General features: G+C 43.0%; 1 protein-coding gene across 1 annotated transcript; it reads right to left on the bottom strand.

The window, feature by feature from the left end:
• Window positions 1-10,831: 10,831 nt before the first annotated feature.
• On the bottom strand, window positions 10,832-21,292 carry endouc (endonuclease, polyU-specific C). The gene is made up of 8 exons (XM_003440512.5): window positions 21,154-21,292; window positions 20,971-21,027; window positions 20,776-20,875; window positions 20,582-20,693; window positions 20,370-20,491; window positions 11,655-11,767; window positions 11,361-11,511; window positions 10,832-11,277 (listed from the first exon to the last, which is right to left on the bottom strand). Exons 1-8 carry the CDS (start codon window positions 21,162-21,164, stop codon window positions 11,002-11,004), a joined length of 942 nt encoding a protein of 313 aa, XP_003440560.1. The 5' UTR covers window positions 21,165-21,292; the 3' UTR covers window positions 10,832-11,001.
• Window positions 21,293-21,631: the final 339 nt, after the last annotated feature.

Here is a 21,631-nt window from a genome sequence, read left to right as displayed (position 1 = left end):
TTCTCCGTGTCTGGTTCTGACTCTGGGAACTGATAAGAAACCGGATCCAGATGACCTGAGGGATCTGGAAGGTTCATACTGGGTCAGGAGGTCACTGATGTATTTTGGTCCTAAACCATTCAGAGCTTTATAAACCAGCATCAGAACTTTAAAGTCTATCCTCTGACGGACAGGCAGCCAGTGTAAAGACCTCAGAGCTGGACTGATGTGGTCCACTGTTTTGGTCTTAGTGAGGACTCGAGCAGCAGAGTTCTGAATGAGCTGTAGTTGTCTGACTGATTTTTTAGGTAGACCTGTAAAGATGCTGTTACAGTAATCAAGCCTACTAAAGATGAATGCATGGACTAGTTTTTCCAGGTCCTGTTGAGACATCAGATCTTTTATCCTTGAAATATTCTTGAGGTGATAGTAAGCTGATTTTGTTATTGTCTTAATGTGTTTTTCTAAGTTTAGGTCTGCATCCATCACCACACCCAAATTTCGCGCCTGGTTTGTGGTTTTTAGGTGTATAGATTGAAGTTCTCTGGTGACCTGTAATCGTTTTTCTTTGGCACCAAAGACTATTACTTCAGTTTTGTTTTTGTTTAGCTGGAGAAAATTGTGGCACAACCAGTCATTAATTTCCTCAATGCATTTACCAAGAGCCTGTACAGGGCCTCGGTCTCCTGGTGACAATGTGATATATATTTGTGTGTCATCTGCATAGCTATGATAGTTTATTTTGTTGTTCTTTATAATCTGTGCCAGTGGGAGCATGTATATGTTAAACAGAAGGGGTCCCAAGATGGAACCTTGGGGAACTCCACATGTGATACTTGTCTGCTCAGATGTGAAGTTACCTATTGATACAAAGTATTTCCTGTTTTCTAAGTATGTTTTGAACCAGTTTAGTACAGTTCCTGAAAGACCTGCCCAGTTCTCCAGTCGTTTGAGTAATATGTTGTGGTCAACTGTATCAAATGCTGCACTGAGATCCAGTAGAACTAAGACTGACATTTTTCCACTCTCTGTATTCAGACATATGTCATTAAACACTTTGGTCAGAGCGGTTTCAGTGCTGTGGTTCTGTCTAAAACCTGACTGGAAGGCATCATAGCAGTTATTCTGTGTTAAGAAGTAATTGAGCTGTTGAGAAACTGCTTTTTCAATGATCTTACTTAAAAATGGGAGGTTTGAGATCGGCCTGTAGTTATTCATTTGTGTCTTGTCAAGATTGTCCTTTTTCAGTATAGGTTTTATTACAGCAGTTTTTAGTGGTTCTGGAAACACACCTGATATTAGAGAAAAGTTTACGATCTGTAACAGGTCTGACTCCAAAGTCTTTGAGACCTTTTTGAAAAAACTTGTTGGCAGGACATCTAAACAGCAAGAGGAGGAGTTCAGTTGACCTAAGATGTCCTCCAGGTCTTTGCTGTTAATAGGGTGAAACTGTTTGATGGTGTTTAAACAGTTTTTTGGTGGACACAGTACATATCCTGGATCTGCTGTTGATGTACCAATTGCTTGTCTAATCTTTTGGATTTTTTCTGTGAAGAATTTGGCAAAGTCATTGCAGAATAATCCCCTGATCTGTGCAACGACTAAAGGGTGGTCTAACCCCGGAGGTCGAAGAAAGAAGCTGAGAATCACCCAACTGGAAGATACTGGTAGCTGCAGCAATAAAAATAAAGGTTAAAAGCTCCTTAGACAGAGGTTCTAGTCTAAGTACATTTGAAAGGTATAAGGTGGCATCAAAATGGGGGTGGAAAACTGTAGCACCAAAATAAAGCTGTGGGAGAATTGGGGAGTAATGGGAGTGTCATCTGTATTTTGTTGTTGTAATCACAGTTTTTCTTGCATTTGAACTGCGTAAACACAGAGGTCATCCCACATATGGTCCACCCGTTAAAGGGGGACAGAGGGCCTCAGGACCAAGAAGAACTGGACCTTGTAACGCTGGAGTGTATGTTATAAGTGAGATCAAAAGGGGGAATTGTGAGATTATTCTGTTATCATATGTTACCTTATATATGTAATTAAAGTAGTTGAATTATGATACTGCTGTAGATCATATTATACCCCTTAATATAGAGTGTGTGATCAGTATGTAGTTTTAGTTTGCATTATACTTCTGACTTAAAAAAGTGTGAAAATCATTAGATCTATTGGATTGACCTGTATTACTCGACACTGTTGAATGTGTTACATGGTTTCTTGACATTTCATACTGCTGAATCATGAAGAGAATGTTGTGTGCAGAAGACCTTGTGCCGATAATAGAAGAAACGACCACATTCCATACCCCCACCTTTACAGAGAGCAGAAAGACAGGGAGCCGAGGTCATAACTTAGGCGCCGTAAGAGAGAAAGAATGTGAATGTTTAGGCTTTTTATGACTAGGTGGGGGCCACTAGAGGCTATAAGAAGCTGAGTAACCCGTCACCATTTTGAGACTTGCTGTGACCCTCTGCAGGCAGGTCTCCCCATCATGATGGTTCTTATGCTCTTAAGTGTTGAATTGTATGGAAATAAATGATTGTTGATTGAGCATTTATACACCGAGTATTGTCCTTCCTTCAGCCCAAAGATTAAAAGAATTGGGAGATTTTAACAAAGGAGATAAGTTCGTTCAACAGAGTATGTCTTATTAAGTGATGTATTGTGAATTTTCCAACATTGTCCTAACAAAAGTTAGGACCCTTTTTTCCCCCTTTTTTTCTACTTTGTGTGGAACATATGCGAGCTGCTTCTCAAAACATTATGTATAAATGAGAGAAAGATTGGTACTTTAAAGAAACCATTAATGCTCTTCTGGACTGGAATACCTTTTTTCAATTAAAATTAATGTTTTTTGTGATGGTGGAATTTTTACCTTTATTATCACAGAAGTCAAAACATCAGATGATGACAGCTTACCATCTGAACTCCCCATCTCTTGGCAAGTCTTAATTAGAGGTCTCAGCTGTATCGGCCTTTCTAGTGGATTTGCTTAAAGAGGAGATAGCTTAAGTCATTAGGTACATATTCCCTGACATTCTAGAGGTCAACCTTGCACAGTGTGTGACATTAAAGGGCATAACTTATAGAAAGGGAATGGTACTGTCCCACAGGGCAGCAGGTGGATTGCCAGAATACTGAAAAACCATATCTGCATTGTACCACAGCATATTCTACATTGTCAGAGAGCTTGGTGGCTGGTACAGAGAGCACGACAGAGCTTTTGAGCTCAGCCCAGTATCCACAAGAATATTCACTCTCATTTCACTCTGTGAACTCCTTGATACTTATCCATTGGTTGACTATAAGATTGGATCAGTCCACATTGTGACTTTGAAAAGGCATATAGAAATAAAAGGTGTTCGGATAAGTGTAATAGGTTCAGTCGCATGTATTTCATTAGATCAATTCTTCTTTTTTTATGTCTGATCTTTATAACTTTGACTATTGGGTATGGATAGCTGTATGTCTGATATGTAATTCTTTTTTGCCTACAGAGTCCTATGGGGAGTCCTATGGTCCTAAAGACTGTCTTGGCTGACGGAACCTGTCGAAGGCTCACTCTCTAATGGAGCGCCTGAATCAACTGAGGATCTCATCGTTGAAGTCAAGAGACAGTGTGGTCTTCAGGGCAGTTTCAGACTTCAGTTTATGGATTCCTTGTTTGGGAATGAGTTTCTTAACCTTACCTCAGTTTCAGAAGTAGCAGACAAAGGGACTCTTAAAGCTATTGACATGTCAAAGCCCACCACATGGACATAAAAAAGAGTAACAGAGATGGTGAAACTGAAGATGGAAAAGACTTTTTCATACAGAAGACATGAAGTTGTTCGTGATGCACCAATGGTGGAGGCTTTCATGGCAAGATGGCCTGCTCTATTTGATTTCCATGAGGTAAGGTTTGCCTCATACACGGTGTTCATGCGGTATTAGCCTAAAATGGTTAAGGCACAGTTGTTATTTGACAGCCCATTTCTTCAGCATGAGTGATTGCAGCCTTCTTCCAGGTATTAAACCTTTGAAGCTCATTCCTCTGTGCTCATGTTTTCAGATCAACGCTGAGTTTAAGAGAATTGCCACCATCCCCCCTCAAACAAAGTTCCTGGCTCAGCTGGATCTCCACTTGGGCAACCTGGTGAAGTTGGTCAACAGAAGAGGAGAGCTTGGAATAATACTGGAAAGAATTGTGGCACAAATGGATAATGTAAGTGATAAAGCCTCAACACTCACTTAACATGATCCTCTTTGGATGAAACTTTATAAATGTGGAAGATTTTAGATGTTTTCCCATGATAAATTCTCTCATTTTGTATTTTTACATCTGCTTGTTTTTTTTAACCTTCACTTTGTCAACTTATTATTAATTGCCAGTAAACCTATTATTAATTTGTGTGCCTTTATTTTAAAAACATTCATGTAAAGTACACTATTAAAACTTAAATGAAGGACAGGGGCTGAATGAAGATGCTAATTACATACATTTCATTTCAGTGTGAAGATGTTGATGCTGGATGTGTCAAGGAAGTGTGTATCTACATGGGTGAAGGCCCTGGCATGCTTATCCGGGAGTATGTGGTATGTACTTTTCTTTTTTTTTCTTTTTTTTCGGACTTTCCACAGTGTGTCATATTACTTACTTGGCATGAAATGACTAACATGGCTTCTCTTTTACAGGGCATGGAAGAACGTGCCATCAATGAGACTGTTGAAGACACCACTGTTGGAATTTATCTTCTTAAAGAGCAAGCTTCAGCAGAAGAACAAGAGTTGTCCTTGCAGGCATCAGGGTGGCGAAGAATTTGGATAATGTAGCATTTGCTGTGATAATGCTATTTGGACTCATGTATGCATTAAACCTTGCCTACCCTGCTGACCTCCGCTACACCTTTGACATTTTCCAGAAGGTTTTCATGGAACTGGATGGAGCTAAACTCTCTAAAGTTCTTGCTTTCAAAAACCATCTGTTTCATTGAGAAGTCAAAGACTGCACTTCTGCAATTCTTTGCAGTTTTTCATTTTGTGTTCAGTAACATTATACTGCTTATGTTTTTATTGCTTTCCCCTCATGTGACTGCAATGCAGGAAGATTTTTCCTTCTGGTATCATGTTGTAAGAAATTTTTACTGACGATTTTTAGCAATATGATCTGAGTCAACCTTAATGTCCTGCTTACATGTTTAAAAGGAAGATAAAAATTCATGTAGGTGTTTGGTATTAGTTATATAACAATGTCATTTAAGGCTCAACTTAGTTGAAATCTTGTACAGGTAAATACTTGTACAGAAGCTGAAACTGTTGTCAAATAATACACAAGTTATATTTGTGTAAATCTGTTTATTCATAAAAGCGTGTTGCTTTTTTCAGGTAGTCTTAATTTAGTTTAAATTTTCAATTGTGTAATTAATACAAATGTTATATGTAAGAGATGACAGGATCATCTATAAGCACTTTTTTATTTGCTGCTAAGTTCAGTTTTTTGTGAAATATTTCAAATGTTTTACATTTTTCTTTTAGTTATTTCTGCAGGCTATCTTTAAAAATGTGTTAACAATTTTTTTTATGGATGTGATTTTGGACTTGTTCATGGCAGCTTGCTGCTTTCACTGCTGTTACACTTTAATAAAGGTGAATTGTTCAGCAGCACTCACAGTCTTTGCCTTTTTTTCAATAATGATCAGTTAATATTTCAATTGAAAAAAATAAGTAGGATTTAAAGCCATAATTTGTGTTGCAGGAACATAATTGCAATGTGTTTACATTACACAATATCATTGCGTACCACTGACAATCAAACATAAGTTGGTGTTAAACATTAAAATATATTGACATTATGCAATACATTGATATTATGGTAACAGATTAATATTAGTACATCAAACATGATTTTTTAAAGTAATCTGATGTAAATAAAATACTTTGATTTGACAAGCATTAATTACTTGAGGGAAAGTGGAAAATTAAGTCAGTCATACTTATTCATATTATGTGGGACCGATGTACACAATAAAATCAAGTAAATTGAAAGAACTTTTTTTTTCAGTGTAGGTTTAAGGTATTCCCAGGTATTAGAATTCTACATATTTAAGTAGTGACATAGGTGTTTGATTAGGGTGACCAACCGTCCTCTTTTCCCCAGACATGTCCACTTTTCACGTTCCGTCCGGAGCGTCCGAGGGGAATTTCGAGAATGATAAAAATGTCCAGGTTTTCCGGTCTTTAAGTCTGACGTCATTACCCATGTCTGGGCCCAAACTCCGCTGCAAGTCCTTAAGTCAGGGGTCGGCAACCTCCCGCATGCGGCTCTTTAGTCCTTGTACTGCGGCTCCGGGTGGTTTGGGAAAATAAATTAGAAGTATTTAGCGGAAGTGTATTTTATTTGTGTTTAGCTCTTTTTTTAACTTGTAGTTCTAAATTGGAAAGTTATTGTGATATTAAAATATATAAATAAACTTATACTTTATTATTTTCCATCGCTCAAAATAAGCGTCACACTCGCGGAAGCCGGTATACCCGCCGAAACGCTGTGCATCTATCGAGACTTTCAACCCCAGATATGCCAGTTATGGATCTTCGGATCCACATTATGTCAGCAGCTATTCTCCACCGTGAACGATGTTAAAAGCAAACACCGCTCACGCCTCACAGACGACAGCTTACAGTCCTGCGTAAAGATGAAAGTGACTTCATACCACGGCAGACCCGCTGCTTTTCAGCATCTCTTTGTTGACCACTTTTCACATACGGTTGCTGTACGCATACAGCCGGCTGTAGCTTTTCAGCTCACATCCCGACAACACAACAGCAGAGAGATCACAGACGTTAAGGGCGCGACGCGTGATTGCGGGTGCCGCTCAGGTGCGTCCGACTCCCCTGCAGCGGCACTGCAGACCACGCCCTGCCACACACATTAACCAGGTAAAATACATATTTAGGCAGAATTTTGCAAATATCTATTTTTCATCTTTTAGCAGCATAGTGATTTTTTCCAATTACTTTTCAAAAGTCAGGTCAAGGCTCCAAAAGTCCAAAGGCGATATAAGGGTGGCGGCTCACAACAGTTTTTGTTTGCTACATGGATGATTTTAGTTCAGCGTCTTTCCTTTTGTTATATTTCTTTAAGAGTTCAAAATGTGTTAAATAAATAGATGTAATAAATGTAATTTTCTCTGTAGCACTTCATGGATTTCATAAGCAACACACTTTAGTTGCTCTGTGGATTCTTTTAAAAAGCAGTTAAAAACTTTTCTGTTCAAACAAGCCTTTTGTTAATCTACATATTTTATATTCTTTACATTATTTATATTTCGATCTTTTACATTCTGTATAATGTCTATTGATTGTATTGTTTATTTTAATATTTGTGTACAGCGCTTTGTGACTGCCTGTCTGCGAAAAGCGCTTAATAAATAAACTTTACTTACTTACTTTAGTTGTTCACACAAAGCATAAAGGTAAAAAAACAATAACAATATATACAGTGTTATCTTCATTTTAGATGTCAAAAAGTATTTGCGGCTCCCAGTGTTTTCTTTTGCTTGGAAACCGGGTCCAAATGGCTCTTTGGGTGTTAAAGGTTGCTGACCCCTGCCCTAAGTCAAATGATCACTGCAGCATTAGGCTACTGAGAGTTGAAAAACTGTCTAAATTCTCTCATCTGTAATAAAATGATCAGTGTGGCTGCTCTACCAGGTGTAACAATTAAGTTTAACATCCAGGCATCCATGAAAACAGAATTTATGATATTTAACGGAGTTAGAAGTTAGCAGGGAGTTAGCTCGCTAGCGTCTATCTAAATAAAATATACCATGTTCTGACTGAGCGATTTATGAAACAAATTAAAACGTACAGCTCTGCTATCACTTCCAACATAAATGAAGACGGAAAACTAAACAGCAGCGACGTTTGTAGGGTTACTGAAGTTGGGCTATCTGGTATATAATGATGTGCTACGTTATCGCTTGTGCGACAAAGCTATGTTAACATAAACAGTAAAGACTGAGAACCTTCACAGACATAAACAGTAAAGGTGGAGGAGGACCTAACGAATGGAGACCTTTTTTGCCACTCGATAAAAGTTAATGTGAGGGTTCCCAATGATTAGGGGCAAATGCAATCGCATGGCAGGATGCTGTAAACGGACCAAACATCAGTCAGGAGAACCACCGAGATAATCCATCCACAATACGAGGTTTTTAATATACTGCTGCATGGGCTGGGCTGTAGTTACATCTTAAGGATTTAAAAACTGAGCTTTAAAATGATTAGTGGTAATAAAAACTGAGAGAAGCCGACAGTGATCACTGACTGTTTTTAGAGGCTTGTTGAGATTAAATAGAACAAGATACAAATGCATTAAAACATGTTAAAAACACATCAGCCTTATAAAATGCAGACTACTTTGGGCCCAGAAGCAGGATTCATCACGTCATCACTTAAAGACTGGATAGTCCGACAGCAATTGCATTTATCTGCATCCCCTCATTCTGGTAGACAGAAAAGGCAACAGCCAATGTCCTAGACCAATATGCCTCCTCTGCATTTGGTTGTCACCAGGGCCGTGCAGAGACGTTTATAGGGGCGGGTGCTCAAAGCTAAAAAGGGGCACATTGAACCAGGCTGAATAACAACAACACACATTCATCAGGAATCTAATATGGGATTGCATCATACTATATCACTGTTGTGAGGCAAAGCAAACATAGCCTATGTTGCTGCTGCTCCTGCTGCTGATAGTGCTGGAGGGCAGGGCTGTGCTGATCTGAGACTGTAGACATTAAAAAGTCCATAGGAGAGATGGTAGCTGATTAAACAAGTGTCATGAGATAATAACAAAATGCAAAGATTGGTGACAGTGCTTGGAACCATAAGGCAACAAAAAAACTGAGAAATAAACAAGCTCTGCTTGTGATTCACTCTTTGCCTCTCTTCCTCCTTCTATTTCCTCATCTCATCTATCACTCTCCACTTGCTGTCCATCTGAGAACAAGGCACAACTTGCTATTGCAATAAACTATTATTTAATTATCCACACTTAACAACTCCTACACTTAATCTATAATAAAATGATGACAGAAAAATGTTATAGAAGCAAAACATTTCAGTTGTGCTTATTATTATTTTTATACTAGAATACCTCTCCAACAACTGGTACATGTGTTAATGTTACCTGTGCTCTTTGTAATCCAGCTGCTGAGGGATCTGCTGCCTTTAGTAGCCTCACACAGCTCCTACTGTTTCCTCCTCATGTCCTTACCAGCCATGTCTGGACAATGTTATATCATGAGTAATAATTCAAAAAATCTATACACATAAAACACACACATGCATGCACACACAGTGACATTTTAGACCTTCTTCAGAATACTGTATATACTGTGGGCACAAGTTTCCATCATGGTGCTGATCCAGAATCCTTCCCTTATTATTTATTACTAGAGCTACAGTAATAAAGCAATGAGGGAAAAAAAAGTAATACATTTATAATAATGTATTTATGATGATTCCATTTGTTTCACTATCCACTCTGTGCAGCGAGAAAGCTTATTACATTTTTAAACTGTAGAGATACAATAATTTTGCTGCTGTAAAATCAGCATTTTGTCTTATTTAAAATATAAATCTAATATAATCTGTTTCTTAATGTATGTTCTTAAAATACAGCATGTTTTTTAAATATTATAATTATAATCATCCATAATTATGTGGACATGCATATTAGATCATTTTAAGTGAAATATAATCCCTCCAGAAAGGCAGGAAAAGCCCTGTAACTTACTTTAAAACTAAATATGTTCCCTAAAACGGTGGACAGAGCTACAGACCCATGACAGCCTTACCCAGTGAGCCAGCAGCTATGACCAGCACTACTTGTGCAGTTAATAAAAGGACAGGTAATGTTTGTTGCGCTGTTACACACACAGCACGCTCATTTGTTTCAGTTCGTCAGTTGCCACAAGACAACTTACCAACGTGTAGATGATAAGCTAATACTCCTGTGTGCTACACACTACAGTGTACGCTCTACACCTACTTACTGGTTTTGTCGCATCAGTCTGTGTGTCTGAGGTAATTTGTGTTTCTCCTACAGCTCCGGACTGCAAAAAATGCGCGTGCTCTTTGTGAGCTCGTTCCCGGCTCGTAACCAGCGCGTTCTGCCGTCAAGGGCGATCATTGGTTAATGGTGATCATGTGACTGATGCAAGCCAAATCCTTTTATTTAGCAAAACTGTGATTAATAGTTAAATATTATTGTTGAGGGGCACAGACAGGACTCCGCACGCACACACACACATTAAAAAAAAATAATTAAAAATTAAAAAAAAATTTGCCTCAACAAAAGGGCACTTTGGGCACCTATCAGGAAAGGGGCGGGTGCTCAAGCCCCCCCCCCCCTTCCCTCTGCACGTGCCTGGTTGTCGTCTCTCTTCACTGCATTCTTATTGTGAATGATCCACGAGTTCATCACACCAACAATGATCATGCCATAGAAGACACAAAGGGGCCATCTGTTGGTTTTTCTTCCACAGCCATGTGAGTGCACATCTGGTCAAAAGTATCAACACCACCTTTGCTTGGTTTTAAAATCCAATCACTTCAGGTTTTCAGTGGGTCATATGCTTGGTTGTCTGTGCATGGATGACAGGAGCAGGACAACCTTCTTTTTTGAAGCCTCGTCAGGGAGGAAGGACACATGATTTTCTTTACTTTTCATCACTTGCGGGATCTCCCTTTTGTTTGCTTTTACTGTGCCCACAAGGGTCATGCCACAGTTCTATGTTCTATATATATCACATTAAATAAATGTCAGCGACTAGAAAGACTTGTTTTCTAAAGAAAACTGCACAAAATAAAAATATTGAACTCCAAAATAACATTTTATTTAAAGCTACTGAGGTCACAGTGATCTTGAAATACATGTAAATGTCCTTTGCAGTACATTAGGCAGGTCAGTTCCTTATTAATGAGGCCACGTATTGCTGAACAAAGATTTGTTTTTATCAGAAGTAAATAAAATGATGGATCACATCAGTGTGCGTGCTGCCTGACATGTCTGCCGTTGCTGCTGAGCAGTTTGGGGTACGCCGTCCCAAGTGAGCGCCCGTGTCTGATCACCACCAGCTCCATCCGACACTGGTCAATGTTGACCACAACTGTGGTGCTTCTCTCTGTGTTCATGAGGAAGACGATGGTGAAGACGGCCATCTCAAACTCGGGGCTGGTGCCGATGAAGGCGCTGCCAATGGGCTTCACCACACCGTGCCAGCTGAACTGGAGGTTGAGAATGTGGTCATCTTGATCAGGCTGTGACAAAAGCATGAACATTAATGGTTATGTTACCAAAGAAGGAAATGAATCTCTTCTGTCTGGTGAACTGTTATTCTTACCAAATCATGCTCCCTGGCCTTATATCCTTTGTAGTCCAAGTGTTGGTTTTTCTCTTGCAGGTAGAACTGGACCCAGTTGTGAAAACCAATGATTTCTGTTCCTGATTTTATCTCGCCAACAAACACATGTTCAAATCCACTGGAGTCCAGGCTGGTGATAATCAATTAAAAACAGAAACACACATACTTCTTACCAAAGAAATGATTATTAATTTATAGTGTTGCAGAATCTCATGGATGAATTTAACAACTGGAGACAGTTAAAGCGGGATGATTGACAGGAAGAGATCTCACCCTGTGTTTCTCTGCCTGTGGTAGAGGTGGAACCAGATCAAGTTGAGCTGTTTCTTGAACAGCCTCAAGTCAGAGCTGGACTGACCTTTTCTTACCAGGTACTGATGAGCCCGCTGTGGAGAAACATCATTGATGATATTTATGAATCCAAACTTGACTTGTCATAATAATAATAATGTTATTATTGTGATAATAACATGAACAGAAGTATTTATGTCATTATTTTGAGCTTTTACACTTAAAATAATTATAGAAACGTAAAAGGTGTTAAAACCCTGATGCCATCTTGGAATACTGCACTTTTGTTCATGTAATTACAACATTTAACTCTTTAAAAAAACAAATCATACCTCTATATGTTATGTCAACACTACATTTAATCTACATTATAAGAGTGTCTTTGGGATGAATATGTCTTTAATTGTTAAATTAACTCGTTAAATATTTAATCTAACTAAGCCCTAAAGATGGAGTCATCAGATTTTTTGTCCAAATGTTACCAGCAGTTATCTGGTTCATCCCGTGGTGCAAGTTTTATGTGTTTGCAACACGGTGCAGGGAGGGTGGAGTTAAGTGTCAGGGTGATTTGTGACAGCAGGGTAGCAGCAAGAGAGAAAGGGAAGGTTTACAAGATGGCAGTGAGACCTGCTGTGATGTATGATTTGGAGATGGTGGCACTGACAAAAAGACAGGAGGTGAAGCTGAAGATGTTACGATTTGCTCTGGGAGTGACCAGGATGGAGAAGATTACAAATGAGTACATCAGGGGGACAACTCAGGTTGAGCAGGTTGAGATGATTTGGACATGTCCAGAGGAGGAATAGTGGATATATTGCCAAAAGGATGCTGAAGATTTAAAGAAGAAGAAAGCAGAAAAAGTTCACTGATGTAGTGAAGGAGGACATGCAGAGGGTTGGTGTGACAGAAGAAGATTTTAGAGATTGGGTGCAGGGGCGGATCTAGAAGGGTGGCATGGGGTGGCAAGTGCCACCCTAAAATGATCCCTTGCCACCCCAAGTGCCACCCCAGTTTTGCATATGACAGTGTTGTTTATTAAAATAAGATAGCATTAACAGTTTGAGCATATATAGTTACAGTCAACAGTGAATATAAATGCTCAAACTGAATATATTGCATAGTGTTCCCCCCCTCCACCATTAACAAATGGTTCAGCCCATAGCGCTGACCGGCTTTTTTCTTGTTTTCAGTAGCAAGCGATGCTTATGATTGTGCCAGAGCACATTTTGAACAACACCATGGGAATTTCGGATTTTACACAGCTGGTTGGATGTTACACTCTGGAAATGGAATGAAGGTGAGTGTTATTAACCCTCTGTGGTCCACGGACACGCTGCACCTCCAAATCACATGACTGATTTAAGCTGACGCAGCAACATGCTGCAGCCACGCCGAGTCTCTATTTCAGCCATTATTGAAAGTTCGGACTTCAAAGTTTTTAAATTTTAATTACAGGCCAGTAAATCCACAGTTATGATAATATATATAAGCCATGCTTTTTTCTAAATACTGTCGTCACGTTTTTGTTTTTTGTTTTGTGTGTGTGTGTGTGTGTTTTCTTTTTAAGCGTTTTCTAAGGACAGCGTGAAAACAGTAAAGAAAGAAAAGGCCGCCTCTTTCCTATTGGTGGAAAAATGTAGCATGTCGACCAGTTAAAAACAAAGTTGACACGTGGGATTTGGTTGTTTAGGAAAAGTTTTGGGAGTGACGGCAGCGAGACAGAGCGAGTGAGAGAGAGAGAGAGAGAGCGAGTTTTTAGATGTGGGAGATTTGTGACGTTTAGTGTGGAGTGTATAGTTAGTGTGTTATGTTGTCTCGTGTAGTTGTTCTGTTGTGTAGTCGTTGTTTTGTTTTGTGTGTCAGTGAGGACACTAATGAATGTCACAAAGGCACATTTGCAATATAAACACTGTCACGAAGTAGATAACCAGCGGAGTGATACACCTCCTGTTGTCAGGCCTGCAGGTTTATTATGGTGTTCTCCTCTGTCTTTTGGTGGACCAACAATGTTTTTACTGGCACACCTAATTTGTGGGGCATCTTATGGCAACACCTGATTGTTCTCTCATTTTAGTTTTTTTTTTTTAGCGTTTTTTTTTTACAGTAAAAAAAAAACTACTAGGATTTTAAGTTCTTTGTGTGATTTCAGATCAGTAATACTAATGCTGTATGTCAGTAAAAAACAACTACATTCAGTTGAGCTGAAAAGAATGATCCCAAACAAGGCAAGGGGAAAAAATAAAATGAAACAATTTGAGGGTGAAATACAAATGTAAACTCAAAAGGAGTCAAAAATGGCCGGTTATATCTTGGCCCTCGGAGGGTTAATCCAACAAATCATAAAATATTAGGTTTAAATTTTTGTTCATGACAGCGCAGGTTTCTGACATTTTCTGTAATTTAAGCATGTAACAATGTGATTGTTTTCTAAGAAAAAACAGTGTGAAACTTAAGTTAGACTTGTGTTTATAAATGAACTGCTCCATGTTGTGTAGCTTTCTGGATTTTATACTTATTGGGCTACATATTTATTTATTATACAGGCTATACAGTACATAAGATCAAAATTCACATGTTTTATGTAACTAAAGTGTGTAATTATGTGGGCTACAGACAATAATTAAGTTATAGACTATTTATAAGAAAAACGTGTATACTTACTGCATTTGAATCATTTTAACCATATGTAACCACCTGCATATGTGTTTGAAAAAAAAAAAAGGCTTTGATTTTGCCACCCCATTTGATTTCTTTGCCACCCTCATGCCACCCTAAGAAAATTTCTCTAGATCCGCCCCTGATTGGGTGAGATGGAAGCGGCTCCTAAAGTGAGCAAGATTTGATTCAAATACATTTTATTTTTATAGCACTAAATCACAATACCAGTCACCTGAAGGGGTTGAATATTGTAAGGTAAAGACCCTGTCTTGGTTGACACGCCTCTACCATGTTGCGTGGAGATCAGGGACAGTACCCCTGGATTGGCAGACCGGGGTAGTCGTTCCCATCTTTAAGAAAGGGGCCAAGAGGGTGTGTTCCAACTATAGGGGAATCAAACTCCTTAGCCTTCCTGGGAAGGTCTATGTGAGGGTGCTGGAAAGGAGAGGCCGTCCATTAGTTGAACCTCGGATACAGGAGGAACAATGCAGTTTTCGTCCTGGTTGTGGAACACTGGATCAACTCTTTATCCTATCGAGGACACTTGAGGGTGTATGGGAGTTTGCCCAACCAGTCTACATGTGTTTTGTGGACTTGGAGAAGGCATTCGACCGTGTCCCTCGGGGTGTCCTGTGGGGGGTGCTGCCATTTCTACGGTCCATTCAATCCTTATACAACCGTTAGAAGAGCTTGGTCCGCATACCCGGCAATAAGTTGGACTTGTTCCTGGTGGGTGATGGGCTCCGCCAGGGCTGCCATTTGTCACCAATTCTGTTAATAATTTCTATGGACAGAATTTCTAGGCGTAGTCAAGTGGCGGAAGGATTTCACTTGGGTGGTCTCAGAATCTCATCACTGCTCAGAGTAGAGCCACTGCTCCTTCACATTGAAAGTAGCCAGTTTAGGTGGTTCGGCCATCTGACAAGGATGCCTGGGCGCCTCCTGGGTGAGGCGTTCCGGGCATGTCCCACTGGAAGGAGGCCCCATGGCAGACCCAGGACTCACTGGAAAGATTATATCTCTCAGCTGGCCTGGGAACACCTTGATGTTCCCCCGAACAAGCCGGAGGTGGTGGCTGGGAAGAGGGAGGTCTGCTTGGACTTGACTCTGCTTGGGCTGCTGCCCCCACGACTCGGCCCTGGATAAGTGGAAGAAGATGGATGGATGGAAAGACCCTACAGAACAATAAGACGACCACTGTAAGCAATCACTTGGCTACAGTTGGAAGGGAAAAAAGGACTTTAAGGGGGAAGAAACCTCCCAAGGAACCAGGCTCTGGGAGGGGAAGCCACAACTGGCTGGGGATGATAATAAACTTTGTGCACCTCACCTATCTGTGTTCTGTTCTGCAATGATTCTGTGAATCATATTGTCTTTAGCTGTGTTTGTCACGGTTCTGGGTCAGTTTGGACCCAGTATTTTGAGTTTGTTATATTTTGGTTTACTTTTGCATTATGGATTGTTCCTTATGTTTCTCTGGCACTTTGTGTTTCAGTTATCTTGGTGTTTTGGATTTTCTCATTTTGTGGTGATGGTGGTGATGATGATTATTGTTATTGAGTTCCATGTTTCTGTTTATTGGTATTTAGGATTTGTGTTCTCATGTTTTGTGTGGCCTCTCCGTGAATCGCTACCTTATCGTGGTGGAGGGGTTTGTGTGTCCCAGGGATCCCAGGGGCTATGTTGTCTGGGGGCTTTTGCCCCCTGGTAGGGTCTCCCATGGCAAATTGGTCCTGGGTGAGGGACCAGACAAAGAGCGATTCAGAAGACCCTTATGAAGAAAACATCGAGGGAACAGTTTACCCTGCCCGGGATAGGGTTACCGGGGCCCCGCCCTGGAGCCAGGCCCGGGGAGGGTGCCCGAGGGCGAGCGTCTGGTGGCCGGGCCTTAGTCCATGGGGCCCGGCCGGGCACAGCCCGAAGAGGAGACATGGGTGTGTGCTGGGCGGCGGCCAGGAGCAGAGGCCCTGGCGGACTGATCCCCGGCTGCCGAGACTGGCAATAGGGACATGGAATGTCACCTCTCTGGTGGGGAAGGAGCCTGAGTTAGTGCGTGAGGTTGAGAGGTACTGGCTAGATATAGTCGGGCTCCCCTCTACGCATGGCTTGGGCTCTGGAACCAGTCTCCTAGAGAGGGGCTGGACTCTGTCTCAGTCTGGAGTTGCCCCTGGTGAGAGGCGGCGGGCTGGGGTGGGTATTCTAATATTCCCTCGGCTTGCTGCCGGTACGTTGGGGTTTTTCCCGGTGGATGAGAGGGTTTGTTCCCTGCGCCTTAGGGTTGGGGAAAGGGTCCTGACTGTCATCTGCGCTTATGCGCCAAGTGGCAGTTCAGAGTACCCAGCCTTCTTAGAGTCCCTCGGGGGGGTGCTGGAAGGTGCCCCACCGGGAGACTCTGTTGTCCTGCTGGGAGACTTCAATGCTCACGTGGGTAACAACAGCGAGACCTGGAGGGGCGTGATTGGGAGGAACGGCCTCCCTGATCTGAATCCGAGCGGTGTTTTGTTATTGGACTTCTGTGCAAATCACAGTTTGGCCATAACGAACACCTTGTTCGAACATAAGAGTGTCCATAAGTGCACGTGGCACCAGGACGCTCTAGGCCGCAGGTCGATGATCGATTTTGTAATTGTATCACCAGACCTGCGACCATATGTTCTGGACACTCGGGTAAAGAGAGGGGCTGAGCTGTCAACTGATCACCACCTGGTGGTGAGTTGGATCAGGTGGCGGGGGAGGACGCTAGACAGACCCGGTGCACCTAAACGCATAGTGAGGGTGTTCTGGGAACGTCTAGCAGAGGCCCCAGTCTGCGAGATCTTCAACTCACACCTCCGGCAGAGCTTCAACAGCATTCCGAGGGAGACTGGGGACATTGAGTCCGAATGGACCATGTTCAGTGTCTCCATCGCCGAAGCTGCTGCATTGAGCTGCGGCCGCAAGGTGGTTGGTGCCTGCCATGGTGGTAATCCCCGAACCAAATGGTGGACACCAGAGGTGAAGGGAGCCACCAAGCTGAAGAAGGAGTCCTATCGGGCTTGGTTAGCCTGTGGGACTCCGGAGGCAGCCGACAGGTATCGACAGGCCAAGCGGAATGCGGCTCGGGCAGTGGCTGAAGCAAAAACTCAGGTGTGGGAGGAGTTCGGAGAGGCCATGGAAAAAGACTTTCGGACTGCCTCGAAGAGATTCTGGCAAACCGTCAGGCGTCTCAGGAGGGGAAAGCGGTGCTCTACCTGCACTGTGTATAGTGCTGGCGGAGTGCTACTGACGTCGACTGAGAAAATTGTCAGGCGGTGGAAGGCATACTTCGAGGACCTCCTTAATCCCACTGACACGTCTTCCGAGGAGGAAGCAGAGTCTGGGGATGAGGGGAATGACCCGCCAATTTCCGGGGGCGAGGTCACTGAGGCAGTTAAACAACTCCTTGGTGGCAGAGCCCCTGGTGTTGATGAGGTCCGCCCCAAGTTCCTGAAGGCTCTGGATGTTGTAGGGCTGTCCTGGTTGACACGCCTCTACAATGTTGCGTGGAGATCAGGGGCAGTACCCCTGGACTGGCAGACCGGGGTGGTGGTCCCCATCTTTAAGAAGGGAGACCGGAGGGTGTGTTCCAACTACAGGGGGATCACACTCCTCAGCCTCCCTGGGAAAGTCTATGCCAGGGTGCTGGAAAGGAGAGTTCGTCCGTTAGTCGAACCTCGGATACAGGAGGAACAATGCGGTTTTCGTCCTGGTCGCGGAACACTGGACCAGCTCTTTATCCTCCCAAGGATACTTGAGGGTGCATGGGAGTTTGCCCAACCACTCTACATGTGTTCTGTGGACTTGGAGAAGGCATTCGACCGTGTCCCTCGGGGTGTCCTGTGGGAGGTGTTGCGGGAGTATGGGGTGTCTGGCCCATTGTTACGGGCCATTCGATCCCTATACAACCGTTGCAAGAGTTTGGTTCGCATTGCCAGCAATAAGTCGGACTCGTTCCCGGTGGGTGATAGGCTCCGCCAGGGCTGCCCTTTGTCACAGGTTCTGTTCATAATTTTTATGGACAGGATTTCTAGGCGCAGCCAAGTGGCGGAGGGCTTTCACTTCGGTGGCCTCAGAATCTCATCTCTGCTTTTTGCGGATGATGTAGTTCTGTTGGCTTCATCAGGTGAAGGCCTCCAGCTCGCACTGGAGCGGTTCGCAGCCGAGTGTGAAGCAGCGGGAATGAGGATCAGCACCTCCAAATCTGAGGCCATGGTTCTCAGCCGGAAAAGGGTGGAGTGCCCACTCCGGGTCGGGGATGAGTTCAAGTATCTCGGGGTCTTGTTCGCGAGTGATGGGAGAAGGGAGCCGGAGATCGACAGACGGATTGGTGCTGCGGCTGCAGTGATGCGGACGCTGCACCGGTCCGTCGTGGTGAAGAGGGGGCTGAGTGTAAAAGCGAAGCTTTCAATTTACCGGTCGATCTACGTCCCTACCCTCACCTATGGCCACGAGCTGTGGGTAGTGACCGAAAGAACGAGATCGCGGATACAAACGGCAGAAATGAGCTTCCTCCGAAGGGTGGCTGGCCTCTCCCTTAGAGATAGGGTGAGAAGTTCGACCATCCGGGAGGGGCTCAGAGTAGAGCCGCTGCTCCTCCACATCAAAAGGAGCCAGTTGAGGTGGTTCGGGCATCTGACAAGGATGCCTCCTGGGCGCCTCCTGGGTGAGGTGTTCCGGGCATGTCCCACCGGGAGGAGGCCCCGGGGCAGACCCAAGACACGCTGGAGAGATTATATCTCTCGGCTGGCCTGGGAATGCCTTGGTATTCCCCCGGATAAGCTGGAGGAGGTGGCTGGGGAGAGGGAGGTCTGGGCTTCTCTGCTTAGGCTGCTGCCCCCGCGACCCGGCCTCGGATAAAGCGGATGAAGATGGATGGATGGATGGATGGATGTTTTGTGTGGGTTTAGTTCCATGTGTCATTTTCTGTCTGTCTCTCAGTGTCAGGTCTGCGTCTTGGTGTTGTGTTCTCATTTCCTGTTTTATTGTGAAGGTCCGCGTCTCATGTGAGTGTGTTCAGTTTTACCCCTGTCTCGTCTTGTTGATTATTCCCAGCTGTGTTCCCCACCTGTGTGTAATCTCCTTGTGTTTCTCTGTGTGTATTTAAGTCGCGTCTTCTGTGTTTGTAGTTGCTGGTCCGTCTGTGTATCCACCCTGCTTCATTCTGTGTGTTTCCCTGCCGTCAACCTTCTTTCCGTCTTCTGCTCGCTGTTATTCGTGTTCAGGTTTGTGCTCTTGTTCAGGCTCCGTAGTTTAGTTAACCCAGTATAGTTCAGTTCTCCATTTGCTGTTTTGTCCATTTTTGTGTTTAATAAACCACCCTCTCACCTGTACAAGTGCCTGCGTTTGGATCCTCCTTTATTTTCCACACGGCTCCTCTCACTCGCCGTGACAGTGTTATTAAAGATTCTTTTTTTGTTGTTTTCTCATTTAAACTTTGTGAGTAGAAATCCTCTAATATCTGATGCCCTCCTCCATTTTCTTTCTGGCTTCTTCATGGTTGCAAACCTGAGTGTGCCCAGAGCCAGAGGAGAGGAGGAGATGCTGTGCTGTTGCTGAAGAGAAAAGGCCCGGCGCTGTTGGAGGGGTTATTGTGAGGATTTGTCTCATGTGTCCCCGCTGAGATCTACACATAAAGGTTCACTGAAAAGCGTGGCTTTCTTCCACCTACAAAAAGTACATCATGTCCACATTCCTGCAGCGATCCCCTTCTGGGAGACCGCTGAGGCCAGAGCGACATTCCACAGCTGCACACAGATGTTATTTTGCCTCTGTAATGTCTTGAAGTAATGTGTTCAGCAGCAGTACAACAGGAAGAGCATAACACTCCCTCTAGAGTTCAGCTACAGCCTCAAAACCATGAACTGTAGGAAACAATAGAAAGTTGTGCAATACCAAAAGAAATTCTCTTGTTGCTGTTTGGAGACATTCAGACTGAAACTACCAGGTTTCTCCAACAGAATGGAGTAACTGAAGTGCTCAAATTTAAACTTTCTGCTCGACAGAGTTTGTTGTGACGCATACCTTCATGACTTTTGTCTCTAAGACGGCGTCCAAGAAGAACTCCATCTCTGTGAGCTCCTCTGTGGTGACTTGTTCCGTCACGCCAGTAGACCGCTCATAGTTGTCCAGGAGTGTCATAAAGCCTGCGAGCCCAGAAATCCCATTTATTACAGTGATGACTGCAAACACGATCTGAATGAATAAGCTCAGAGTGCTCACAACTACACACTTACTAGAGAAAGTGGTTATATTTCTCAGTTTGCTCTCATTAACGTTGGAGAAGAGCGGCTGCGAAGCGTGATCCTGCACCGTCTGGCTGCCCTGACTTACAAAGCTTGCTCTACCCTAGGCAGTTCAAACACAGAACACGTTTTTGTGCAAACACAAGACACAGCAGGCGCTAAATAAACTAGAAAAGATTTCTCACCTGAACAGAGATCGTGTAGTCTATCCCAGGTGTCATGTGATTCACATCCAAACTCCACAGCTCATTGAGAATAGTGGAGAGCTCCTGGTTTACAGCTGGTCTGTTATAGAAAGTGTCAGACAGAGGCTATGCAAAAATCTGGCAGATGCACACGCAAATAGAGGAAACAGCAGAGTTTGCTTTATACCACTGTACCTTGATCCATTCAGTCCACTGAGGAACACTCCAAGGAGCAGAAAGCCACAGAACAACCTGCATATAACAGATGTGAAAACAGTTTCTATACATGGGAAAAGCAGCAATGTTCTGACCTGTATTCAGCTGCTCGTGCAACAACGTAAACAAACTAATTTTCAGTCAGTAAATAAAAATATAAACCTCGCAGACATGACGCCAAATGAAAGTGTCCACTGTTTCACCCTGGACTGCAGCAGAGTACTCACACACAGCCTGTCTGTCTAAAGGTCCACTCTCCACCCAGAATCTTGCAGGGGCCTTTCTGAGACTGAGACCCACTTTTAACCACCAGATGGCGCCTAAATTCAGGGCACAGCCTCTCTCTATGGTTTTGCATAAACTTTTACTAAAGAAGTGATACAGCGATGCAGCTTCAGGTGGTTTTAATTTTTATTTTTTATACAACTTAGCTTATAAACCATCACACACGATGCAATTTCACAAAACTCCTATCCAGAGTCTCAGTGAAAGGTTTCTCATGTATTGTTTCAGTGTAAACGGGGATAAGAGAAGGGTAGACACTGTATTCAATGAGTAGATAAAGTAGGCTGTGCAAATGTAAGGTGAAATGTAAATCTGGGGAAAGGCAGTGGTCTGTGACTTGAACACAAGGGGGGTG

Source organism: Oreochromis niloticus, linkage group LG7 (genome assembly GCF_001858045.2).
Source record: "Oreochromis niloticus isolate F11D_XX linkage group LG7, O_niloticus_UMD_NMBU, whole genome shotgun sequence".
NCBI lineage: Eukaryota > Metazoa > Chordata > Actinopteri > Cichliformes > Cichlidae > Oreochromis > Oreochromis niloticus.
This window is presented reverse-complemented; position numbering and strand designations above follow the sequence as displayed.

Bases quoted from the DNA above. Each gene is read 5' to 3' on its own strand.
- endouc (XM_003440512.5), bottom strand. The intron at 20,876-20,970 runs GTACAGTGGTAT...TTTCTATAACAG, and splicing joins AGTGGACTGAATGGATCAAG to ACCAGCTGTAAACCAGGAGC. The intron at 20,694-20,775 runs GTGAGAAATCTT...TGAACTGCCTAG, and splicing joins ACTACACGATCTCTGTTCAG to GGTAGAGCAAGCTTTGTAAG.